Genomic DNA, 24886 nt, shown 5'->3' with positions numbered 1-24886 from the left:
GCTGCGATTCGGGGGGCGACTGTGAGTGTCTCTGCTCGGCCATTGCCACCTACGCAGACGAGTGTGCCCGGCATGGGCTCCCCGTGCGCTGGCGCAGCCAGGAGCTCTGCCGTGAGTATGCCCTACCCTTGGTCCCCAGTGCCCAACCCCACCGTGCCCTCCGCTCCTCCCTGATGTTCCTCCTGGCCTGCAGGCAAGCCCTGTATGCTTTCAAGGGCAAATATGTGTGGTGCACACACTCTTCTAGATGAACCAAGCATGCTGAGCTTGCTTTCCTGTAGAACCTTCATGTTGCAAACAGCCTTGGGAGGGGCTCTGCGAGAGTCTACCCCATGCCCCCCGCCCCGCCCCGTGTGTATCAACTTGCCTGCTGCTGTTGGATCCTGGTGCCCTCGAGCCACCGTGACCAAGCCGCTCTCCTCTCTCCCCAGCTCTGCAGTGTGAGCGAGGCCAGGTCTACGAGGCCTGTGGCCCCATGTGTCCGCCCACCTGCCATGACCATGGTCCCGAGCCCGGCTGGCACTGCCAGGCCTTCGCCTGTGTGGAGGGCTGCTTCTGCCCCGAGGGTACCCTGCTGCATGGTGGGTAGCATCAGAATCTGCAGGAGGGAGGCAGCGCTGGGACGGGGAGGAGAGCCACATGGCTGTGGTGACAGGGCTGGCACTAGGGGCTGCTGTGTCCCCTCTTTTTAACATATTTTATTTTTTTAAGACTTATTTATTTGACAAAGAAAGAGATCACAAGTAGGCAGCGAGGCAGGCAGAAAGAGAGGGGGTAAGCAGGCTCCCTGCTGAGCAGAGAGCCCGATGCGGGACTCGATCCCAGGACCCTGAGACCATGACTTGAGCTGAAGGCAGAGGCTTAACCCACTGAGCCACCCAGGGGCCCCTGCTGTGCCCCTTTTGCTCCAGTCCTGCCCTCTGTAATCCCAGGAGGAGTCTGCTTAGAGCCAGCTTCCTGCCCCTGTGAGTCTGGGGGCAGCTTCTTCCCGCCGGGGACTGTGCTGCAGAAAGACTGTGGGAACTGGTGAGTGGAGGGGGTGGGGGTTCTGGAGAGTCCCCTGACTCCAGGCTGGCAAAGCCCAGCACTGTGACTGATCCCAGCTTGCTGTGTGCTCAGCACATGCAAGGAAAGCCAGTGGCTTTGTGGGAGTAACAGTTCCGTCTGTGAGGAGCCAGAGCCCGGCTGTGTGGAGGGAGAGGCCCCATGCCGCGAGAGTGGGCACTGTGTGCCCCACAGGTGGCTTTGTGACAACCAGGATGACTGTGGCGATGGCTCAGATGAGGAGGGTGAGTGTCCTTGCCCATGTGGGGCAGTGGCTGACGGACAGGCCAGTCCTCGCATGTGTCACTAAAACGTGTCCTTAGCTGCTGCCCGTGTGAGCAGGTGGTGGGCAGGGCTGGTCTGGTCTTTCCGGGGTCGGCGGAGGAGTGTGGCTCCTCTAGGACCTTTGTCATCCTGACCCTGCCTGCTTGCCCCATGCCAGGCTGTGCCACGCCAGGCTGTGGGGAGGGCCAGATGTCTTGCCTCTCCGGCCACTGCCTGCCCCTGGCCCTGCGCTGTGATGGGCGGGACGACTGTGGAGACGGGACGGATGAGCAGAGCTGCCCTTGCCCCCGTGGCTCACTGGCTTGCACGGATGGGCGCTGCCTGCCCCTGGCCCTGCTCTGCGACGGGCATCCCGACTGTCCAGATGCTGCTGATGAGGAGGCCTGCCTGGGTGGGTGGTCTTGTTCAACACTCCAGTCCACCAGGCACCCCCTCCCACAAGGCCTGACTTGTGAGCCCCAAGCTTCCTGCCGCCCCTCCTTCCCCTGAAATTCAGGTTCTTGCTAAGAAGCTGGCACCTGGAGATGTGGGAATGGGGCACCCCAAACAGCAAACTTAAGGGGCAGGGCCCTGGGACCAACTTCCTCTTTTCTCCGGCTGCAGGGCAGCTGAACTGCACTCCCGGGGAACTGTCCTGCGTTGATGGCTCGTGCGTGGGGGCCGTCCTGCTGTGTGACGGAATCTGGGACTGCCCAGACGGAGCGGACGAGGGCCCTGGGCACTGCTCCTTGCCTTCGCTGCCCGCGCCCCCAGCTGGCTCTCTGCCTGGCCCTTCCACTGGCGTTGGGGGGATGGCCCCAACTCCCCCGGCCAGCGCCAGCCCTGGTGAGTGTCCTGGAGGGAAAGGGGGAGAGCTGGAGTCCTGGGGAAGAGGGTTGGGGGGAGCATCACAGAGGGAGGTATTGGGGCAGGTGGTAGGGTGAGGAGTTGGCACAGACCAGCCTCCTGAAAGGGGTTTGAGAGGGCCTGGAAGAGTCCCGACCTTACTTCCTGACATCGGAGGGGCTCCCGCTGACGTGGGGGGGGGGGGGTGGCCCATGGAATTCCTGGGTGAGGGGAGACCTTTTGGGAAACCAGTGGGGTGGGGTGTGAAATGCGGGAGCACCTGGACTTGGGGAGAGGCTGGAAGTGCGGGAAGTCTGGGCACAAGAAAAGGACCTGGTGGGCCGGAGTCCCTCACCCCGCCAGGTCTAGCGCGGGTGTCCCCGCAGCGCCACTCTGCGGCCCCCTCGAATTCCGGTGCGGCAGCGGCGAGTGTGCGCCCCGGGGCTGGCGCTGTGACGGCGAGGCGGACTGCGCGGACGGCAGCGACGAGCGGGGCTGCGGCTGGCCCTGCGCCCTGCACCAGGCGCCCTGCGCTCGCGGCCCGCACTGCGTGTCCCCCGCGCAGCTGTGCGACGGCGTGCCGCACTGCCCCGACGGCTCGGACGAGGGCCGCGACGCCTGCGGTGAGAGCCCGGCTGGCGCGCAGCGGGCGGGGCCCGTCTCTCCCCACCCCCACCCCCAGCCGCACCCCTGCGGCCCCGGCCCGGGGGAAACAGCTACTTAGGTCTGCGGCTTCAGAGCCTTTGATCTTTTTCATGAAATTCTCCTTGAACACTGTCAAAGCCCACCCAGGCCCAGCGGAGAGAAGGGGCTTTTTTCTTTGCCCACATTTGGGCAAGAAGGGATGAGAATGGGTCCTGGCTCCGCAGCCGGGAAGGGGGCCTGTTTGGAGGGTGACCCCTCCAGCCCCACCCCAGCGACCCAGGAGTTCCCTCTGTGCCCCTGCAGATCAGCCCTTTCTGTCCCCAGGAGGAGGGGACTGCTGTCCACAGGCTCCTCCTGGACACCCTCCCCCCACCCCCCCAAAGGTGTTTTTGAGCTAGTTTCAGGTGCAGTGTTGGCTCTGCCTTCTGCTTGCCCTCCCCTTCTGGGGGCATTTTGTCCCCTCTGCCAGCCCTTGTGCAGACAGAGGGTGGCAGGTGTAGAGGCTCAGCGGGACACTCTCCACACCCCCCACTGCGGTTTGGCTGTGCCTGAACCCCTAGCAGCTCTGCGATGGGGTCTCTGACTGTTCCCGGGCTGAGCATGAGCTGGGCTGTGGTAGGCACACCGGGCCCCTGATGGAGGCCATGGCTGGTTGGGGGGAGGGGGTGGGCCGTCTGACTCCTGGCCTGATTTCTTTTCTCTTCCCTTCCCCACAGAGGGGATGACAGCCCTAGGAGGCCCCAACGGGACCAGGGCTCCCTGCCCGGAATTCTCCTGCCCTGATGGCCTCTGCATCAGTTTCCAGCTGGTGAGTGGGGGAGGGGAGTGGGTGGCATAGGAGGCAGAGCCATCGTGACAGCCCGCTCAAAAGGAACCTTGCTCCCGTCTCTTCCCCAGGTGTGTGACGGGCAGCCTGACTGTGAATCGGTGGGGGAGCTGGGGCCTTCCCCAGAAGAGCAGGGCTGTGGGGCCTGGGGTCCCTGGAGCTCATGGGGGCCGTGCGGCCGGACATGTGGGCCGGGGGTGCAGGGCCGGAGCCGCCGCTGCTCCCCCCCTGGTCTCCCGGTGCTGCAGCACTGCCCAGGCCCGGAGCACCAGACTCAGGCCTGCTTCACGGCTGCCTGCCCAGGTGAGGGGCCTGGGGTGCCTGGCAGGGCCAGCAAGAGCGAGGGAGAGGAAGACCCAGCCCTGCCTCCTGCCCCCCCCAAACCCCAATCTGTCCTGCCCCTCCTGCTCGCAGTGGATGGCGAATGGACCCCCTGGTCTCCCTGGTCCCTGTGCACTGAGCCGTGCATGGGAACTGCGACCCGTCAGCGACAGTGCCACCCCCCCCCAGAATGGGGGCCGGACCTGTGCCATGCTGCCTGGGGACCCTCCCACCACCCGCCAGAGCAGTGAGTGCAAGGAGAGGGCGCGGCGGGCTTGCCCGGCGGGGGCTTGCGTCTGCAGGGGACTCACCTTGCTCAGACTCTGGTTCTGATTTTCTCTCAGGGCCCTGCCCTCAGGCCGGCTGTCCCAATGCCTCCTGCTCTGGGCAGCTGGTGTTCTGGCCCTGTGCCCCCTGCCCTCTGACTTGTGATGAAATCTCTGGTCAGGTTGAGTGCGCGGCTACCCGGCCTTGCAGAAGCCCTGGTAAGGGGGACTCGGGGCCCAGGGGGCAGCAGGGGTGTCTGTGCAGGTGGAGCTGTCTGCAGGGAAGCCTCACCCCGCGCCTCCCCTAGGCTGCTGGTGCCCTGCCGGCCAGGTGCTGGACAGTGAGGGCCGGTGTGTGGGGCCCCAGCAGTGCCCCTGCCTGCAGGACGACACCTGGTACCGGCCGGGGCAGCGCATCAGGGCCAACTGCCAGCTCTGCACCTGCCAAGACGGACGGCCCCAGCGCTGTCGGCCTGACCCAGCCTGCTCCGGTGAGGCCCCACCCTTGGCTCTTCCCTGGGGGGCCCTCGTCCCCTCCCAGGCCACCCAGCTGGGCCCCCAGCCCTCCTCTGGCACCTGACTCTTGGTCCTCCCTCAGTGAACTGTGGCTGGTCCTCCTGGTCCCCCTGGGGGGAGTGCTTGGGCCCTTGTGGGACCCAGAACATTCAGTGGTCCTTCCGGAGCCCCAACAACCCCCGCCTCTCCGGCCAAGGTCGCCAGTGCCGGGGTATCCACCGCAAGGCCCGCAGGTACGGGAACCCACCCCGGGCACCTGCAGGGACCCTTACCCCTCACTTCCGACTCCCAGTTTGGGAGCTGCTGGGGAGCTCTCTCTTACTTGAGATGCTTCCATATGCAACATGGAGCCTGATGAGGAGCCCCCCAACTCTGAGCCCTATTAATCTCAACGCCAGGACTCCAAGTGCAGTTTTGGGGAACCCCTGACCTTCTCCTGCATCAGTTTATGCCCTCCAAATCTGAAAGGGGGATGCGGGGAGCCCAGAAATCTAGGGGCAGGTATGGGTCCTCTGGTCAGCTCAGTGGGAGGGGTTGCAGGGGTGTAGCCGTATCCGCCTGCCCAGCCCCCTCTGAAATGGGCTCCACAGGCCAGGGTTTTGGCACAGTTTGCTCCCACGCCTCTCTCCGGGGCCAGCTGCAGTTTCTCATGGGCAAGGGAACATCTGGGTGACAGGGAGACTACGCATCCCAGTGGACCCAGGGCTTTCCCGGGCCTGTCACTGGAAGTCCCGAGTCCTGGGAAGCCACCCACTCCAGGTAAATCAGGACAGGCTGGTGGCCTGGGGGAGCCCACTGGGCGGGCAAGCAGCGGCCCTTCTTCCAGGTGCTGGACGGAGCCCTGCACGGGCTGTGAGCAGCAGGGCCGGGCCCACACAGTGGGGGAGCGCTGGCGAGAGGGCCCCTGCAGAGTGTGCCAGTGTCTGCACAACGGCACGGTGCGCTGCTCCCCCTACTGCCCGCTGGGCAGCTGCCCCCAGGTGAGGGGACCGAGGGGGCGGAAAAGGGCAGCGTGCAGAGGCCAGGGCTGCGGGCAGCTGATAGATTGGGTCAGAGGTTGGCGGGTGGCCAGCTTGACCCGTCCAGCCCGACTCTTGTGTCTGCAGGACTGGGTCCTCATGGAGGGAGTAGGAGGCTCCTGTTGCCACTGCGCCCCGCCTGGTGAGTGGGTCTGGGGCATGGCAGACCTGCTGTGCTCTGAGGGTAGGACGATGGCAGGTGCTCAGCAGCAGCCCCAGAGTCAGGGGTCCATGGCTACCCCCGTGGCCTGGGTGGTGGGAGCCTGGGTCCTGGATGCTGAGAAGCAAGGGGCGGTCTGGGTGGGAAGGGCTTGTCTCTGCCCTCCTAAGGTCAGGTCTCCATCTCTGCCTCCTCTGTCCTCGGGGGGCTTTGTGCCTCCTGCCTCGAGGGGGTCTTTCTCTTCTCTGGTTCTGCTGGGCCAGGTCTGGTTCCTTCTCTTTCCCCTAAGAGCGAGTAAGACGAAGTTGAACTTTTTTTCAAGAGTATCTTTTCTTGGAAATTGATTTACAAATGAAACTGGAAGGGGCGCCTGGGTGGCTCAGTTGGCTGAACATCTGCCTCCGGCTCAGGTTATGATCCCAGGGTCCTGGCCCCACGTCGGGCTCCCTGCCCAGTGGGGATCCTGCTTCTCCCTCTCCTCTCAGCTCCTGTTCTCTGTCGTTACCTCTATCTCTCTCAAAGAAATAAATAAAATCTTAAACAAACAAACACGCAAATGGAACAGGAAAACACAAAGGCTTGAAAACTAATGCATTTATGGGTCCAGATTCCATGTATGTAAAGTGTACCTACAGGCAGCTGAGGCTAGAGGAGAGTCAGTATACACAGTTGTACAGGTTGTTCACTGCACAAGTTAGTTGGCAAATGGGAGCTAGACTCCAACTCCTGCTTCCATCCAAAGATACCCATTTATAGTGCCCAGAAAGGTCCCCTATTAGCATTGGATTGGGAACTGCCCCTGCTTGGTCCTGGTCCTGAAATGGTTTTAGACTGGCGGCCTTATTCTACGTTCTCTAAATATTCGGTGGAAGTAGAAACCCCCAGCTCACTCCAAGGGAAGGAGGACAGGCCTTTCCCAGCTGGGAGGTTGTTCTGGGAGCTCTTGGGAAGTCTAGCAAGAGAAAGCGCTCCAAGAACTGGGGAGGGACTGGGTGCCGGGTCAGGGGCCGTTGTGAGCCTATTTGCAGGTCTCTCCCTCCTGAACCTTGAGTTTCCCTACATAGGTGAGAACCAGACGGTCCACCTCCTGGCCACTCCTGCCCCCTCTCCAGCACTCAGTGCCCAGATCGGACCCCCTCTGGTCACCTACGTTCTGCCTCCGCCTGGAGGTGAGGGCCACTTGCTGTCGTGGAGCAGAAAGTGGATATGACCCAGGGGTAGCCCAGCCGGGAGGGAGGCAGGCTCACTGGGATTTATCCCCACCTGCCGTGGGAGGACGGTTATCCTAAGGATCTGGAAGTCATCCTAGCTCAAGCTGACTCTGCCCTTTCTGGACCTCCCTTCCATCCCGGGTCAAGGTCAACACGGGGCCCTTGGCCTCCCTCAGCTCCTCTTGGGACTTCCTGACTGTACCCCTGGCAGGGTCCGGCCACCCTCTGCCCTTCTCCAAGTCCATCCAGCCCCTCTCTCCTCTGCACCCAGACCCCTGCTATTCTTTGCTGGGCCTGGCCCGACTTCCAGAGGGAAGCCTGAAGCTGGAGCCCCCCACCCAGGCTGTCCTCCTGGGGGCTCCCACCAAGAGGCCTGGCTCTCAGGGTCGGGGCACTCGGAGGCACACCCGTCCCCCCTTCCTGCAGCTCAACCTGCTGCGGCCTAGGAACCTCACTGGTCAGTGTGGTGGGGGCGGGGCTGGGGGAATGGGTGGTGCTGGTGGGCTGGGGGCGGGGCTGACTCTTTCAGCTCTGTGCTGCCCCATCCCACAGGCATCATGGTGCAGGGGGCTGGGGCCTCCGCCTCCCTCCAATTTAGCAGCGACGGTCTACACTGGCACAACTATACTGACCTCGTGTCCCCAGCCAAGGTAGGGCTACCCGAGCCTCCTGGGCCAGGGACCCACCATGCCTCTTTGTGGGTCCCACTGTCCTTGTTCCCGAGGGCCTTCCAGTCTCCCCGAGGGGCATTCCTACCTTAGAGGCCTGTTGAACACCTGTCAGTAGAAGGGACTGTCAGGGTGGTGTCACAGCCATTGCCGTGGCTGGGCTGCAGGGCAGCTGTGCAGAGCTCTGTGGGGGGAGGGGAGTGGGGTGACATCAAGTTCACTGAAGATCTCAAGGACCATGTCAGGAACTGCTGGGACACAGCCCTGACCTTAGGAGGTTTGTATCCTCCCTGGGGAGACAAGCCTCACAGAGCAGGAGGAATGAGTCTATAACCACATATTTACTCTGAATTCTCTGTGTCCCTGGGGACACATGAACGGACACAGCCTGGTCGCCACCCTCAGGGCACCTGGGCCAGAACCCGCAGTCTTGAAGGAGCCTGATGATGCCAGGAGAGCATGAGCTCTTTGTGCCCGGAAGTTTGGGGGGCTTGAACTGGGTGTGGCCGCTCAGTGGGGTCAGGGCAGTGGCCCAGAGAGAAGGCCAGCTCAGACCTGGTGCACACCTGTCCCTACAGCTTTCTGCTACGAACTCGGACGACGGGGCCCCCACAGTGCGGACTTTCGGCCGGATGGTGCAGGCACAGCATGTCAGGGTGTGGCCCCACATCAGCCATCGTGACGCCAACCACAGCATCTCCCCATGGGTGGAGCTGCTGGGCTGTGCACCAGGTACCGGTGGGCTGGGGGTGGGCAGGTGCAGGGGGCGGGGCAGACGGGAGCCCTCAGCCATGCCCTCCCACCAGTGTCCCCACTGGAGGCGCCCCCGTGCCCAGGAGGTGGGCGCCGCTGTGCGGGTGCTGAGTGTGCCCCACGGGGGGAGCCGTGCAACGGGGTGAAGGACTGTGAGGACGGCTCTGATGAGGAGGGCTGCACGCCCCCGCCCACCGCCACTGGCAGGTATGGGGGTGCCCTGCTGCCCAGCTTATCTGTGGAGGGGCTGGCCTGTGGGAGATGCCCTGCGCCGCCTTCAGCCCTGAGGTACCCATGGCTTCACCACGGGATTCTCAGATGCTAGGCCCTTTCCCTAGAGTCTGGAGGTTAGCGGTTCTCAAAATGTGGCCCCGGCCCAGCAGTAGCAGCAGCAGCAGCGTCCCCCAGAAGTCATGAGCCACGAAGGTTCTCAGGCCTACTGAAACAGACCCTCAAGCCTGTAACAGAAATCTGCTTTGCGAGCCTTCCAGGGGCGTGAATACGCTGAAGACCAGTGGGATGCGTCCCCTTTGTCTCATCTTAGCGGGCAGTGCCCTGCTGGAGTGCCCCAGCCCTGCCCTGCTCTGGGCCTGCCCGGAGAGGACACTGAGTGCCCTGCCTGGTGGCGGGGTGGGGGGCTCTGAGTTGGAAGAGCCCCTGGAGTCCCTCAGTGATTTGTCTTCTCAGAGTCTGGTCCGCAGCCACGACCCCAGCCACGACCCCAGCCCCGACCGCTTCCACCCAGCCCGGACCGCTGCCCCCGCAGCCCACGGAGGTGAGTGGGGAGCAGCAGGCCCAGCAGTGCGGGACATGGGGAGCCCCGGCCCTGGAGCCTCAGCAGCCATGTTCGCTTGCCCCGCAGTCCTCCCTCTCTGCCCTGTGCTTCCCTGTGCATCCCTGGTCGGCTGGAGTCGGCCTCAGCCTGGGAGCCTTCTGGGGGCCAGCCCAGTACTGGATGGGGAGCTGGAGGCCGGAGCGGCCGAGAAACACAGGGCAAAGGCCTGTGCTGGAGAATTGGGGCGATCGGAGGGGTCTTCACCGCTGGCTAGTGAAGTTACACCCGCCGGCCTGGCTCCAGGCCCTCAGGCGCTCAGAGCTGGGAAGAGCCCTGATTGTCCCGGGGACCCCCGAGGATTCCTGGGAAAGGCTTGAAAGAGGAGGGAGTTCTGTAATGTGGAGCCCCCTGAAGAAGAGCCCCGTCAGGAACCCAGAGGGGAGAGTGATCGCGGTGCTGAGACCCCCATGCATGGGTGCTAGGGAAGACAGAGGTTTGGGGGGGCACAGGAGCCGAAGCAGAATCCTAGGCAGTGAGAAGAGCCCCTGAACTCCCAGTACCTGGGGTGTCCAGCCCAGAGGTGTGCAGGGCAGTGGGGCTCCTCTCCCTAACTCTGCCCTGCACTTTGGGGACAGGGGAGCGTCTGGGGGACCAAGGAGCACTCCAGTGGGAATAAGTGGGTGCCTAGTCACCTAGTCATCAGGCAGAACTGCCCTTGGGGCCCAGGCTGCATGGGTGACTGAGCTCTCTCCCTTTACAGGCTCTGGCAGAGGCTGAGCGCTGGCGTCCCTTGCGAGCGTCACCCACACCCCCCACAGGTAGGTGCACAAGTTCCCGGCCCCCTGTCCCCAGGCCCCAGGGGGGCTCCTGTGCCCCCCCAAACCTCTGTTACATCTCAGCAGTCAGTCTCCTGCTGACCCCTGACACCGCTCAGTGGAGCAGGGTTGCCTCCAGGAGGAAGACCTGGTCACCACAGACACCTGGGCCAAATCCTGCCCTGCCCACTCTCCTGGATTCCAGCGTTGGACATTCCGGGCTGGCTCCCTGGGCCAAGCCCGGGCCCTTCAGCATGGCTGCTTTCCGCAGGCCCCTGGCTGGGACAGCTCTCCCTGGGGCAGTGGAATGCTGCCTGCGCGCCCTCCGCTCGCCCACGAATGCGGCCAGGCACCCCTTTCGGAAGGGCTTGCTGGCGGCAAATGACAGGGAGGAGGGGCTCACCAAGTCAGCGTGGTCCTAAACTGGGCGAGGAAGGAGCTCCCGGCTGGTCACGTACAGGCCTTCCGGTGGCTGCCCGGTCTGTCACCTGCTCCTTAGCCCGAGAACAGGTGTCGCAGAGCGAGGCGGGGAAGGGTGGGCCGTTCCTCTGTGAAACGCAGATGAAGCAACTTGTACCATCCCTTGCGTCCCTGACACGCAGACCGGGGCATGAATTCTAGTATGGTTCTAAATCTGCTTCTAGAAAAGCAGCTGTCGTTTAACATTCATCTTTTGTCAGCAAAGAAGTCTCAAACCCCTTTCCGTGTCGCTGCCAGGAAGTCGTCAGGTGCAGGGCCTTCAACAACGTACTGTCCCCTTGACTTGGAAGCAGCCCCGTGTGTCTCCTTGAGAGGCGGGGACACATCTCAGCTCCAACCTAAGTGCTTTTTTACTTTCGTGTAAACCCTCTCATGCTCCTTGGACTACAGAGTCCTACTTCATTGGTGGTCCGAAGCCCCTCCGAAGGGGGGGGGGGGTCTGGTCTGTCCTCACCCTGCAGCACCCAGAGCCTGGATGCCCTTCCGAGAGCCTGGGTCTGCTTCGTGTCACGGGAGGGGAGCTGGCGGGCCTCAACCCTCCCTCTCCTGCACCCGCAGGGAAGGGGCCAGTGACTTGGGCCCCAGCCTCCGAGCCTCCTTACTTGAGTCCTGGGGAGCCTGTGCAGATGGTGACCCCCACCCCCACATCCCAGATGACCCCGGTGGCCCCTGCTGGTAAGATTCTGTGGTCTTCTGCTTGCTCAGCCCGTGCATCCCACAACATTCCTGTTGGAGAAACAGAGGCTCTGAGGGGTTAGCCACTTGGCTCAAGGTGGCACAGCTTGAGGTCAGGGTTGTGGAAGGACTTGGACCATACCTCCTGAAACAGCTCACGACTTTTCCATGGTCCCGAGAGAGGGAGAAAGTGGGGGCACACCAGACGTCGGGAGGAGGGAGGATGCGGTGGGCAGGTGTCCCGTCAGCCAGCTGCGGTGGTGCCCACAGGCCAGAGCGTCGCCCCGGAGCCCTTCCCACCTGCGCGGTGCAGCCCAGGCCAGGTGCCCTGTGAGGTGCTGGGCTGCGTGGAGCAGGGACAGTGGTGTGATGGCAGGGAAGACTGTCTGGACGGCTCTGACGAGAGGCACTGTGGTAAGCAGGGGCCCCTCAGGGCACCCTGGAGGGTTTGAAGTCATGGGGGTGATAGTGGCCAGAGGGCTTTGGGCTTGGGGAATTCGCTGCCTCCTATTCGGAGCTCATCTGGGAATGAAATGTGAGAAGGCGGTGGGCAGCAGAGAGTGAAAAGAAACAGCCAGGAATGTGTGTGTTTGGGGGGACGGTGCAACGGGGAAATGGGACAGTTTCCAGTCCTAGCCTGTTTCATAAACCGTGTCTGATCTTTGAGGGGATTCCTCTAACTATCCGTCCATCTACCCATCCACCATCCAAATACCCACCCCCCTCCTCCAGCCTTCCAACATGTCGCTCATTCCCCTTCATTCATCATCCATCTGTCCGTCCGTCCATCCGTCCATCCATCCATCCAAAGAGGATCGCTCTGCTCAAAACCTAGTCTCGCAATCAGGGAAGGAGCACCCCTAGGAGCGCCCGTTGAAGAAGAGGGTCTCTGAGGGAAGGAGCTGTTCTTCTAGACACCCTCTCTCTGGACACTCAGAGCCCTTAGCAAGCAGTGGCTGTGTGAGGGCTTCTAGCAAGCACAGTACCCCCCACCCCGCCGCCGCCATTCTCACCCACACAGAGCAGAGAGAAGCCTGCATGGGGCACGGGAAGCTTCAGGAGGCACGACCTCAGCCAACAAGCTGCAGTGTTCTTGGCCTGAGGTTGAAGGGGCTCAGTTTATCACCGGGTCAGGAATCACTCACGTGGCCCCCTTCCCTCAGCCTCGCAGGCCACGAGCCCTGTGCCCTTCACGGTGCCCACCATGGCCCTGGCCGGGCTGCTGGCCTCGAGAGCCCCCTGCTCCCCAAGCCAGCTGAGCTGCGGTAGTGGGGAGTGCCTGCCGGCTGAGCGGCGCTGTGACCTGCGGCCAGACTGCCAGGACAGCTCAGACGAGGTCGGCTGTGGTACGTGCCTGGCTGGGGGACACCACTGAGGGCCCTGCCCCTGTGTGAGCCTCCTCTGAGTCCCCCCATTTCCCCCTACAGTGGACTGTGGGCTGGCGCCCTGGTCTGGCTGGAGCGGCTGCAGCCGCACCTGTGGGCCGGGCCTCGCCTTCCAGCGCCGGGAACTGCTGCGGCCTCCCCTGCCTGGGGGCAGCTGCCCGTCCGACAGGCTCCGCAGCCAGCCCTGCTTCGTGCAGGCCTGCCCAGGTAACCAGCACCCGGGCCTCCTCAGGAACCCCTGGGGGGCACGGGACACCTGCCTTGGTCTCCACTCCAAGACCCACACGAGGGGGATGCCCTTGCCCTCCTGGGGACACCAGGTCCAGGCTCCTCTCCGGGGCTCTAGGAGGACAGCCCCTTCTGATGTCCCAGCCTCGTGCCTCCAGAAGGCCAGTCTGGAAGCCTGCCCCTGGCCCTGCCCTTTGCCCTTTTCCTGCTTGAATGGTTCTGGTCCTTAACCTTGAGTGTGGGAACTAGAGCCGCAGACCCTGTCCCGCTTCAGAGTGAGGGTGTTAAGAGACTGTGCCCAGGACCTGGAGCCCTTCTGTTCTGTTGACCTGAGGGAGTAGCACCCACCTTGCATCTGCATTGCAGAGAGGGGCTTCCTGCATGGGGGGTGGGAGGGGCGGCTTGTGAGCCGCCACTCCTGGACTCCTAAGCTGGTTTCTGTCTGCTACCACCGAGAGGGGCCCTGCTCCAGAAGTCCTACTGTCCCAGCTCTTTCCCTGCGACCAGATCCTTTATCCTGGGAGGCAGCGAGAGCTCTTTGCTTCGGTCCGCCCATCTAGGGGAGGTTTCCCGGGACAGGAGAGGAAGCTGTGGCGTTGCCCAGGCCACCCAGCTGTGGCCGTTGTCCAGGCTCGTCTCTGCCGCTTGCTCTCTCCGGCACCCTCTGTGTCTCCCTGGGCTGACCTGGTCCACGTCCGTTCTTTCTTCCCGCACAGTGGCTGGGGCATGGGCTGACTGGGGAGCTTGGGGGCCCTGCAGTGTCTCCTGTGGGGGTGGCCATCGGAGTCGCCAGAGGAGTTGTGTGGACCCCCCGCCCAAGAATGGTGGTGCCCCCTGCCCTGGGGCCTCGCACGAGAGGGCACCCTGTGCCCTGCAGCCCTGCCCAGGGGATGCAGGTAAGGGAGCTGGGCCGGGCAGGGGCACCCGAGAGTGGGGTCCCATGGGGGTGGGGCTGTTGGGAAGGTCACTGGGCCTCCTGTGATACGCACCCCACCTAGCGTCCATCTCCCGCCAGGCTGTGGGCCGGGCCGAGTGCATGTTAGTGCTGAGCTGTGCCGGAAGGGGCTGGTGCCACCGTGTCCGCCCTCCTGCTGGGACCCGGAGGCCAACAGAAGTTGCAGTGGGCCCTGTGTGGAGGGTGAGGCACACCCAGCAAGCAGGAATGGGGCGGGCAGAGCCCTCAGGGGGAGCGTGGGGTGCTCGGAGGCCCTCCGTCTCCAGCCCCCCCTCCCCATTCCTCCCTTCTTGGGGCTGAGTGCCCTCCTGGCTACACCCCAGGATGCCGCTGTCCCCCTGGGCTGCTCCTCCATGATGCTCGCTGCCTGCCGCTCTCCGAGTGCCCTTGCCTCGTGGGTGAAGAGCTGAAGAAGCCGGGGGCGCCCTTCGTCCTGGACAACTGCAGCCGCTGGTGAGGGTGTCTGCCGTGGTGGGGAGGACCTGGGTCAGGCCACCAGCCGGTCCGACCTCCTCTGCCTCCTCCTCCCCTGCAGCGTGTGTGAGAACGGGGCCCTGCTGTGTGAACCTGGGGGCTGCCCCGTGCCCTGCGGCTGGTCGGCCTGGTCCTCCTGGGGTCCCTGTGACCGCTCCTGTGGCTCTGGAGTGAGGGTCAGGTTCAGGTGCGCAGGGTGGAGCTATTGTGGGGAGGGGTGGGGGAGTGGGGGAGGAGGAAGGGAAGGAGGCAGCACAGGGAGCCCGGTCGTTGGAGGACAGGGGTGCGGGCAGGAGAGGAGCGGGGCTGTTCAGGGGATGCCTCTCCCCCCAGATCCCCTTCCAACCCTCCGGCTGCTTCCGGGGGTGCCCCGTGTGATGGCGACAGACAGGAGCTGCAGGCCTGCCACGTGGAGTGCAGGACAGGTACGGCCAGGAGCTGGGACAGGAGCCAGGATGCAGGAGCCTGCTTCCCCCTCCCCTCTAAAGGACCACGGGCTCCCCCCCCCCCCCGGTCACCCCCCCAGGCTTGCCTCCCTCCTCTTAATTGCTGCCCTAGGAACACAGCACGATCTCCGGGGCCACTGGTCACCTGCGTGGTGGTCAGTGTGGCCTTCTGGTCTCAGAGGCAGCCCTGGAAGGAGCCTTGGTGCCAGGGGCCTTGTCGGGGACCAGACAGAGGGTGGGGCCCAGGCAGCATCCTCCTCCCACTCAGACAGCCCGGGTGCCATCAGCAGGCAGGTCTTGGGGGAGCAGGGTGTCTGAAAGCGGGTGAAGCTGCTCCTCTGGCCAAGCCTATGAGGCTGGGGCAGGGCAGGGTGGCAATCAGAACACAGACACCAGACGAAGGAGCCCAGACTGTTTCCCGGGGTCCCCTCCAGCAGAGCAGGTGAGGCAGACACTGCCGAGCAGGCGGGGCCCGGGGAGGGTGAGAAGAGGAGTCGGGGCGCGGTCAGGGGTCCGTGGGTCTGGGCCAGGCTCTTGCAGCAGGGGTGGGAAGAAGGGGCCAGCGGAGCATGTTGTCCGACTGACAGGTGTCTGCGGGGTCTTGGGCTCCCAGCGTTGAAGCTGAGTGAAGGACCGGTGTTCAGAAGACTCTGGAAGTCTTGATCTGGGGGAAGATGTGTGGGTGGGTAGGGGACATGAGGTGCAGCTGTGCCCACAGACGGAGGTGGCCTGGGCTGGAGCTTGACTAAGCAGGAGGTTGTGCTTTGCGAGTGAGACCTGGCCCCGGGCTGGGGTCCCAGAGGGGCCGAGACCGCGCCTGAGCCCAGAGAGTCACTCCCCGTCTCCACGAGTCCTTCCCTGGCCCCCACAGCTTCTCAGCCCCGACCCAGCCTCCCAAGCCTCCTAGCCTTGCCAGGACCCCTGTGTGGAAGGCCTGCCCTTTCCCCCTCCAGAGCGGCTGGGCTGGACCTCCTGGGCACCCTGGTCCTCCTGCTCCCAGAGCTGCCTCGCCGTGGGAGGAGGCCCTGGTTGGCGCAGTCGTTCCCGGTTCTGCCCCAGTTCCGGGAACACATCCTGCCCAGGAGAGGCCACCCAGGAGGAGGCCTGCAGCCCCCCTGTGTGCCCAGGTATGTCCCCCGCTGTCCCGGGAGTGGCTGGGGCACCAGGATAGGATGAGGAGCAAAAGGGAAGAATGACCCTTGCACAGGTTCTAAACACCTGGGGCGTGGGGGGCACAGGGACTAGAGCAGACCTGTTGTCCCGAAGCGTCTCCTCTGCCCCCGGCCTGTGACTGACAGGGTGGGTGTCACCTGAAGGGGTGTTTGGGCCAGCCCAGGGTGGGGACTCAGCAGAAGCTGCAGTTAAGATCCTGCACAGGGCACAGCCCAGCCGCCTGCGCCCCACCCCCTGCCCACACCTTCGCCGGCGCCCACCGTCTCTTTCTGACAGTGCTAAGTGCCTGGGGTCTGTGGGCTCCGTGGTCCGCCTGCTCGGCCCCCTGTGACGGAGGCGTCCAGATACGTGGGCGCCGCTGCTCTGGTTCCACTCCTGGCGACCCCGAGTGCCAGGGACCTCACAGCCAGACCAGGGATTGCAACACGCAGCCTTGCGCAGGTGCCAGCCTCTACCCCCACCCCACCCCCGCCCTTCTCTACAAGCCCTGGGGGATGCAGACCTCTCTTCACCCGACCTTCCCACAACCCTGCCCTCCAGCTCCAAGGATAGGCCATACCCTGAGCTAACGGGCTGCCGAATTCCTCGTCTTTCTCCTCTGGCTCCTGTACCCTGGGCACCAGGCATGGGCTGTGGCCCAGGGCTCAGGCTCTTTGCCCCTCCCCGCCCAAGGTCTCCTTCGAAGGCCTGTGGCTCAGAAACACAGAACCACTCACTGCAGGAATTGCGAGAAGCAGAGCTTGCCTGTCTTTAGAAGCCCCTGGCCCCATCTCCCTCACCTTTCTCCATTGAGCCCCATCCTGGCCCAGGGACTGCTCTGCTTTCAAAGACATTTGTGTTGGGGGAGCCTGGGTGGCGTCGTGAGTTGAGCGTCCCACTCTTGGTTTCGGGCCCTGGAATCGAGCCCTGTGTCAGGCTCTTAGCTTAGCACGGAGTCTACTTAAGACTCTCTCTTCCTCCCTCTCTGTTCCCCACCCCCTGCAAATAAAAATAAATCTAACAAATAAAAAAAAATAAAAGGATGTTTGTGTCAGAGTTAGGCAAAGCTGTGAATCTTTCCTGGTGCAGGAGTGAGCCTGCACAGGAGGGAGGTGGGAGGGGCTTCCTCTGGCTTCTTGGTCCCCTGCCTGCAGCTTCCTCTTGCCCCTCCCTCTCCTGACCCTTTCCTCCTGCCCATGCTGTGACCCACTCTGTCTTCCCGTCCAGCTCAGTGCCCGGGGGACATGGTGTTCCGCTCCACAGAGCAGTGCCAGCGGGACGGGGGCCCCTGCCCTCAGCTGTGCCTGGCTCAGGACCCTGAGGTTGAGTGCACCAGCTTCTGCACCTCTGGCTGCACCTGCCCGCCTGGCCTTTTCCTGCACAACGCCAGCTGCTTGCCCCGCAGTCAGTGCCCCTGCCAGCTGCGTGGGCAGCTCTACGCCCCGGGAGCACAGGCTCAGCTGGATTCCTGCAACAACTGGTAGGCCACCAGCGTCCGGCGGGCATGGGGGACGGGGCTTGGTGGCCCAGGGCTGGACAGGCGTGGACACCCACCCTGGGGGTCGGTTCACCTCCATGGTGCCAGGCCTGGGCCCCAGGAATACCAAAGCCTGCTCTCCAGGCTGGGCATCTGTAGGGAGACTGAGGCTCAGATCAGTGCGGAGATTTGTGAAGGAAGCAGGGGCTGGAGAGGGTCTTCTAGCCTCCCCTTCCAGTCACCTGGGCTTCCCTTTCCTGGATGTTCTTCTCTACCTGGGATCCCCTTGATTTCTGCTCAAAAACCTTGAAGCTGACACTGGGCTCTTCCAGCAGGGGGCGCCCTCCCCCTTTCTCCCCACACTTGTTTCTTTGTTTCTTTTTCTTTTTTTTTTTTTTTAAACTTCCAATTCATTTTCTCCATTCTTCATGTTCCTCTTCCCAATCCCGTGCCCCCCCCCCCACTCTCCCCTACACGCTTCCTGTCCTCTGCCCCTTTTCTCTTCTTCTTTTTCTTTCTTAGATTCTTTTTCTGGAATTTCCATGTATTTGAGCGGTGGGCTTCAAACCACTGGAGAGAAGTAAAAGGGAAGGAAAGTGCACAGTTCTTCCCAAGAGGCTCAGGCTAGGGTCTTCTCTTTCTAAATCGCTCCTACCTGGCCCTAAGGAGCTGTTCAAAGTCCTTTCCAAACTGTAGTAACTAGCAACAGAATGAAGTACGTAAAGGTGAGTCTTTGATCAGAGTGAGTGAGGAAGCACAGCACAGTGCCCGGCAGCGGGGAGCCCATGGAGGGCGGGACTGGGTGGGAGGGACCGGAGGAAAAGCCTCGGTCACCTCCTGAAGTTCGAGGGGGACACGGACCAACTTGCTTTACTTTCTAGATCGTCCCTCAGGTTTCTCTTCTGTGCGGGGGGCATGGTGGTGCTGGCCGTGTCCCCTTGGGGACAGGTGCACAGAGCCCCACGGGGCAGGGCCTGACTGTGGCCCCGACGGGTTCTCTCTCTGCAGCACCTGTGTCTCTGGTGAGATGGCGTGCACCTCAGAGCCCTGCCCAGGTACCCCCGATGCCCAGGAATCTACAGTGGGTCCTCAGGGGTGTAGAGGATGCTGGCTGTAAAGGATGGTGCTCTGGGGAAGCTGGGGCCCGGGCACAGCTTGGCCTGGCTTCACAGCCCCTGTGCCCCTCCTCACCCCCACCCTGGCAGTCTCCTGTGGCTGGAGCCCCTGGACCCCGTGGAGTGTTTGCAGCCGCAGCTGTGATGTGGGCCTTCGGCGGCGCTTCCGGGCAGGCACTGCGCCCCCCGCTGCCTTCGGGGGTGCTGCGTGCCAGGGCCCTAACATGGAGGCCGAATTCTGCAGCCTGCGGCCGTGTCGGGGTGAGAGCTGGGACCAAGGCCCCCAGAATCCTCTGGACAGGAGCCAGTAACACCCCCAGTCACTTCCCCTAGACCCCAAGAGAGGTGCAAGGATTTACCCTTAAAGACGCCAGGAAGGTCCCCAGAGAGCGCCAAGAGTCATTCCCCGCTCTGGGCTGAGAGGGAGTGAGGCCTCGCGCGGTGGGCCATGATGCCGCGGGTGTGAGAAGAGGGGGCCCTAGGGTGTCTGGGTGGAGGCGGGGGTGTGGTGGGCATGGGAGGTAGGGCTCGCAGTGACCTGACTGCCACCCCAGGTCCCAGTGGGGAGTGGGGCCCCTGGTCCCCCTGCTCTGTGCCCTGTGGCGGCGGCTACCGGAACCGCACCCGGGGCGGTGGCCTGAATGGCCGTGTGGACTTCTCTGCCTGTGGGCTGCAACCCTGCGCTGGTGAGGACCGTGCCCGCCTGCCACACTGTTCCCCGAACCTCCATAATCATCCCGCCCAACCCAGGGTCCTGTCAACCCCTCCCTGTCACCCCAGAGACCCCTCTCTCAGAGCTCCTATGGGTTCCTGCGACCCCCTCCCCCGCCACTCCGGCCACACTTAGAACCAATGCCTCTCCTTGGTGGGGAGCCCGGGGCAGAGTTGACTGTGCCTGAGCTGGGCTGTCAATTCCTGTGTCCCCAGGGCCCGTGCCTGGCATGTGTCCGAAGGGCAAGCGGTGGCTGGACTGTGCCCAGGGCCCTGCCTCCTGTGCGGAGCTCAGCGCCCCTCAAGGGACAAACCAGACCTGCCTTCCTGGCTGTTATTGCCCATCTGGAACTCTTCTGCTGGTGAGTGTCTTCCCTGACCTGACCACAGGACCTGGGCAGGGGCAGAACCAAGGTCATGGGGCTTCAGAGTCAAGGGAAAAGCACTGAATTCAGGGGTCACGGCTCCACTCTGCCAGCAGCCAGCAGGTGACCCTGCATGAGTCACATTCATGCTTCCATGAGCCTCTCTTTTCCTATTTGTGAAATGATGATGGTCGAGAAGATCTTTACAGTTCGTGCCTACCTGAGCGCTCTGTTCTCTTACGTTATTGGCTTTTTACGAGCGCCTGGCCTGCTTAGTCATAGGGGGGCTACACCGTGGGGAGGAAGTAGACTCTGCCCTCCAGGAGCCTCTAGTCTGGGGAAACCAGACCAGGGCGCCTAGAATGAAGATGGGACCATCCCCACACAGGAACTGAGCTTTGCATAGTGTGGAGCTCGGGAGGCAGCCTTGCAGGGGCTGGGTCAGTGGCAGCGGGCTTCCTGGAGGAGGTGTTCCTGACTGGACTGTTGGAGATTGCAGGGTGTGGAGAGCTAGAGGTGGCACTACTGTTGGAAGGCAGTGGGAACCAGGCTGGAAGTGAGGCGGGGGCCATGGAATCTGGACAGAAGCTTGTGCGGCAGTGGGGAGGGCTTAGAGAGGTGCCACTGAAGCCGGGGCTGTGGGCAAGGGGCCGGACTCCAGTGGGGTCTGAGTTCAGATCAGACTGTTCTACTAGGAGCTCTGTGACCTCGGGCTGTGTAGTCTTGTGCCTCTGTCTCTTCATCTGTCAAATTGAGGTGATAACGGGCCTCACCATTGGGGTACGTAAAAGGCTGTGGTACCTCCCAGGACCTGGCACCCACCTCAGTACGTTTGACTTTGAATCATGTGCTATTGGGTGGCAGTTTCTTAAACTTTAAGACAGTAGCAACTTTTGTCCAAATTCCATGTATGTGTAACTTCATCAGTTTCTCTTTTCTTGATGAAATGTGCAATTGTTTTTTAAACACTGTTGTCCTACACATCGCAAGGTGCGTGTTCTGTTAGCTGGTTCCAGGGGCGTTTGACAGTTCAGTCCCTGTCCTGCAGTCGGAGATGGCCTTTCGCTCCAGAGACTGGGGGTCCACGCCCCTCGCCACGGTTCCCATAACCGCTGGTGGCGGTGGGAGCAGGAGGGCTGATTGTGGAAGGAGTGTGGGTAGTGTTGGAGGGTGGGAGCCTGGGAAGGGGTGCTGGGTTCTGACTGTGGGGAACAGGCCGGACCAGACCCACCTGGAATCCGGAAGATGATGGAAGGTTTTTGGTTCCAGAACAACGTGTGTGTGCCCTCCCAGGACTGCCCCTGCGCCCATGGGGGGCGCCTTTATCCCCCGGGCAGTGTGGTGCTTCGTCTCTGCGAGAACTGGTGAGGACCCCCCACCCGTGGCCGTGACCCGTGAGCACCTTGCTTCCCCCCTCAGCGCCCGGGGATGCCGGCCTCCAGTGGAGCTGTCCCCTGCCCCCCAGGCAGAGCTGTCCCCTTCCCGGAGACCCTTGCCCATGCCCTTCAAGCCCATCCTTTCTCCTCCCACCTGTCTTGGTCCACTGTGCGCCGCAGACCCGGGGTGGGACCCCTCACACTCCAGGGGACCAGAAATCCCAGATCAAGGAGTCAGCAGTGTGGGTCCTGCTGCGGGCTGTGGGGCAGAATCTGCTCCAGGCCCTGCTGTTCTGTGGCTGCTGGTGATCCTTGGCTCTTGCTTGGCCTGGGCCCCACCCCTGCATGCCGCCTTCCCGGGGCCACCTCCTCCTCGTGGCCCCCTCCTCACCTCGGTCCCTCTATGCACATCTGCGCTGAGTCCAGATGTCCCCTTTGTAGGACACAAGTCATGTTCGACCAGGGCCACCCTAGTGCTCTCCCTGTAACTTGAGCACCTCTGTGAAGACCTTTTCACCAAATAAGGTCACATTCTGAATCCTGGGTGTTCGGGCGTCAACGAAGGAATTTGCGGGAACACGCGTCCGCCTGTGACAGCCCTGTGACCTTTTGCTGTTTTCTTCCAGCTCCTGTGTTTCTGGGCTTATCACCCACTGCACCTCCTGGCCCTGTGAGGAGGGTGAGAAGGGGGCCCCCACGCCCTACGGTGCCCCCCTGCCAGCTCCCTATCAGGGGAGGAAAGCTTGGTTGGAGTGTGTGGGGGGGGGAGGTACGCTCTGCCTAGGCCAGTGCCTCCAGCCCACGCTCACTCCGTCCCCGCTCTGCCTTTCCCTCCTGTGCACCCCAGGTCAGCCCACGTGGTCACCCTGGACCCCATGGAGCGAGTGCTCAGCCTCCTGTGGCCCTGCCCGACGCCACCGGCACCGCTTCTGCTCCGGGCCTCCCACCATGGACCCGTCCGCCCTGGCCCTGCCATCCCCACCAACCTGGCCTACCCCACTTTGCCCAGGCCCTGATGCTGAGGAAGAACCTTGCCTCCTGCCAGGGTGTGACCGTGAGTCCCCTGGTGCCCAGGATGGTGCCCTCCGCGCTCTGGGGATACCCGCTGTCTTGTACCGGCTGGCCCCCCGCCGACCCCCACCCCCACCCCAAGAACGGCTTCCTTTGTTGTCTTCCCAGGAGCTGGGGGCTGGGGGCCCTGGGGGCCCTGGTCCAGCTGTAGCCGGAGCTGTGGGGGAGGCCTGCGGAGCCGGCTGCGAGCCTGTGATCAGCCTCCACCCCAGGGCCTGGGGGATTACTGCGAGGGGCCTCAGGCCCAAGGAGAGGTCTGCCAGGCTCTGCCGTGCCCAGGTACCGGCCAGGATGGGGGGACAAGGGGCAAGGAGCATTCTGGAGAGATGGGCTGGAGTGGACCACCCACACAGCTCTCAGCCCCTCCTGTCCCTTCCCCAGTGACCAACTGCACCGCCATTCAGGGGGCGGAGTATAGCCCTTGTGGCCCTGCCTGTCCTCGCTCCTGTGACGACCTCTTGGTGAGTCCAGCTCCCTCGGAACGAACCTCCACCTGACCTCCGGCCCCAAGGGTTCCTTTTGCAGGAGGGGAGGTTACAGCTTTGGGTCATGACCCCTTTGGACCTGGGGCCGCCTCACACTGGTGGAGAGGAGTGGGATCTGTGCCCACCGGGCTGGCTCCTGTTTGTTCCAGAGGCTGTCTGAGTCTCATCCAGCAACCTTGCATTCACTATGTCAGGCCTTCCTGAATTTTATTACAAAAAGAACATAAACACCTATGAAGGAATCATCCCACTAGATCATCCTAAACACCACGAGCATTTCAGTGTGTGGACCCCGAGTGTGAGAGTACGTGTGCACGTGTGTATGCATTGGTGTGCTGGTTGGGGCGACGTCCCTCAACGCCTGGCCAGCACCATGGAGAGGGACAGAGGCACGCAGGCGCACAGGGTCCGATGGCACCAGGGAGCCTGCAGTGTGGAGAGGAACAGACCCAAATCAGGGATGTCCGAGGGATGGTGCCATGAGGCCCTGCGCGGGCGTCTAAGAGCGGTCAGGGAGGCGCTACAGGGGCTGAGCAGGGAGGGGAAGAGGGCCTGGGCCTGACTCCTGGCTTCCCCAGGGGACCCCAGCTCCTTCCCAGGTGACCCCGTGCCCTCAGCCAGCTTTCTGTGGTGCTGTCCTACGTTCTGGGGAGGTCTGGGAGATGCCTTGGTTCTCAGGTACTGGCCAGGTCCCCCATGGAATCCTCCACAGGGTTCACATTTGGAGGACACCCTCCCCCCAGCCACCAGGGCCTTCCTGAAGGCTCTCGTCCCCCCTCCCCACTTCTGTGCTGGGGTGGGGAGGAGGGAGAAACTGTGTTTGAAGGTAGTGCCTGTGAGCCAGAGCTCGACAGCTTCCCCGCCTGCCCCACTCTGCCTCCTTCATCTCGTGCCTCCTTCCCTTCATCTTTCCCTGTGGCTCCACGCCCACTCCGCAGAGCACCCCTCCTGGCCCCCTCGGCCCTGTCTCCTGCTCACCCGGGCCTTCCCTTGTGGCCTCCCCAGCACTGTGTGTGGCACTGCCAGCCCGGCTGCTACTGCCCACCGGGCCAGGTGCTGAGTGCCGACGGGGCCCTCTGCGTGTCGCCCAGCCACTGCGGCTGCCTGGACCTGCTGAGCGGGGAGCGGCACCGGCCGGGGGCTCGGCTTCCCGGGCCCGACAGCTGCAACTACTGGTGAGGCGGACTCGTGGGCAGCTGCGGGGGCCTGGGAGGAGGGCAGGCTGCACCTGAGCTCTCCTGGGTCTCAGCTGCTGCAGGTTAGACTCCCATGATCCCCGAGGAGATGCAGGCAGGCACCGATGGGTGGGGAAACCGAGGCAGCCAGATTGCTGTGTCTGCCCTCTGGGAGACATGGCAAGCTGCGTGTGTGCTCAGAGGGGACGGAAGGGTGGCAGGCACGGTGTTCCTCCTCACTGTCTGGCCCCTATCAGCAGCAGATGGCCTCTGGTCATTCCTCAGTAGGACACACCGGCCAGTGACCAGCAGGGAGCCCACGGGACAGCTGAGGGGTCCCTGAATAGGACAGACAGTAGGGTCTAGATGCTCTGGAGAGTGGCTGGCGGGGGCATCTGAGACCCTGAAGGGAAAGGGGAGCATGGGGGGAAGGGGAAGGGAAGAGGCAGCTTAGGAGGGGTGCGCGTGGAGGCAGGGGCAGGGCTGAGCTGTTGCTCTCCTTCCCGTGCCTGTGTGCCCTGCCCAGCACCTGCTCAGAGGGGAGGCTGAACTGCACAGACCTGCCTTGCCCAGGTACGTATGTCCCAGCTCGGAGGGAGGCGAGGAAAAGTGGCCAGGGCCACTGAGAGGGCTGGAATTGGGGAAGGCATGCCTGTGCCCCAGTGCCCTTCCATGTCCCCTGCAGTGCCGGGTGGCTGGTGTTCGTGGTCGGAGTGGACAGCGTGCTCCCAGCCCTGCAGGGGTCAGACGAGGACCCGCTCCAGGGCTTGCGCCTGCCCCGCTCCTCAGCACGGGGGCACCCCATGCCCTGGTGAAGCAGGGGGGGCAGGGGCCCAGCATCAGAAGGAGAGCTGCCCCACCTCCCCTGACTGCCCAGGTGAGATGCCCCCACTAGTCTGCTCAAACCTCAGTGGGCTGGGCGCCTCCTAGTCCTCCTGGCACAGCTGGTTCTGTCTTCCTGGCACAGCGGATGGAGTCTGGAGCCCATGGGGACCGTGGTCTCCCTGTGACCCGTGCGTGGGGCAGTCCCAGCGAAGTCGGGAGTGTATCTGGCCCCCCACCCCTGAGGGAGGCAGGCCCTGCCCTGGGGGCTACAGGCAGAGTCGCCCCTGCCAGGATAATTCCACACAATGCCCAGGTGAGGGCTTCTGCGGAGGTCTGGGAGGGTCCCTTAGAAGGCTAGGGAG

At 63.3% G+C, this 24886-nt stretch overlaps 1 protein-coding gene across 1 annotated transcript in view; it reads left to right on the top strand.

Moving 5' to 3' along the window:
- LOC132015584 (SCO-spondin-like) overlaps positions 1 to 24886 on the top strand; it is a 52120-nt gene that overhangs the window by 11523 nt on the left and 15711 nt on the right. The window contains 48 exon segments of the mRNA XM_059396156.1: positions 2 to 111; positions 432 to 581; positions 933 to 1026; positions 1120 to 1289; positions 1487 to 1720; positions 1933 to 2154; positions 2541 to 2777; positions 3516 to 3607; positions 3697 to 3928; positions 4040 to 4125; positions 4127 to 4193; positions 4291 to 4431; positions 4521 to 4703; positions 4811 to 4961; positions 5555 to 5708; positions 5835 to 5889; positions 6972 to 7076; positions 7390 to 7575; positions 7671 to 7768; positions 8365 to 8518; positions 8593 to 8746; positions 9227 to 9314; positions 10075 to 10132; positions 11168 to 11284; positions 11555 to 11698; positions 12448 to 12630; positions 12712 to 12876; positions 13614 to 13793; positions 13913 to 14035; positions 14176 to 14305; positions 14388 to 14513; positions 14660 to 14751; positions 15726 to 15899; positions 16222 to 16386; positions 17152 to 17404; positions 18410 to 18456; positions 18607 to 18777; positions 19071 to 19202; positions 19444 to 19589; positions 20862 to 20956; positions 21595 to 21647; positions 21816 to 22022; positions 22148 to 22318; positions 22421 to 22500; positions 23530 to 23699; positions 24226 to 24272; positions 24385 to 24576; positions 24667 to 24837. Of these exon segments, the coding sequence (XP_059252139.1) occupies positions 2 to 111; positions 432 to 581; positions 933 to 1026; positions 1120 to 1289; positions 1487 to 1720; positions 1933 to 2154; positions 2541 to 2777; positions 3516 to 3607; positions 3697 to 3928; positions 4040 to 4125; positions 4127 to 4193; positions 4291 to 4431; positions 4521 to 4703; positions 4811 to 4961; positions 5555 to 5708; positions 5835 to 5889; positions 6972 to 7076; positions 7390 to 7575; positions 7671 to 7768; positions 8365 to 8518; positions 8593 to 8746; positions 9227 to 9314; positions 10075 to 10132; positions 11168 to 11284; positions 11555 to 11698; positions 12448 to 12630; positions 12712 to 12876; positions 13614 to 13793; positions 13913 to 14035; positions 14176 to 14305; positions 14388 to 14513; positions 14660 to 14751; positions 15726 to 15899; positions 16222 to 16386; positions 17152 to 17404; positions 18410 to 18456; positions 18607 to 18777; positions 19071 to 19202; positions 19444 to 19589; positions 20862 to 20956; positions 21595 to 21647; positions 21816 to 22022; positions 22148 to 22318; positions 22421 to 22500; positions 23530 to 23699; positions 24226 to 24272; positions 24385 to 24576; positions 24667 to 24837 (6755 nt within the window).

This window comes from Mustela nigripes, chromosome 4, assembly GCF_022355385.1.
Source record: "Mustela nigripes isolate SB6536 chromosome 4, MUSNIG.SB6536, whole genome shotgun sequence".
NCBI classification, from domain to species: domain Eukaryota; kingdom Metazoa; phylum Chordata; class Mammalia; order Carnivora; family Mustelidae; genus Mustela; species Mustela nigripes.
Note: the sequence above shows the minus strand (reverse complement) of the source record. Positions and strands in the feature narration are given on the sequence as shown.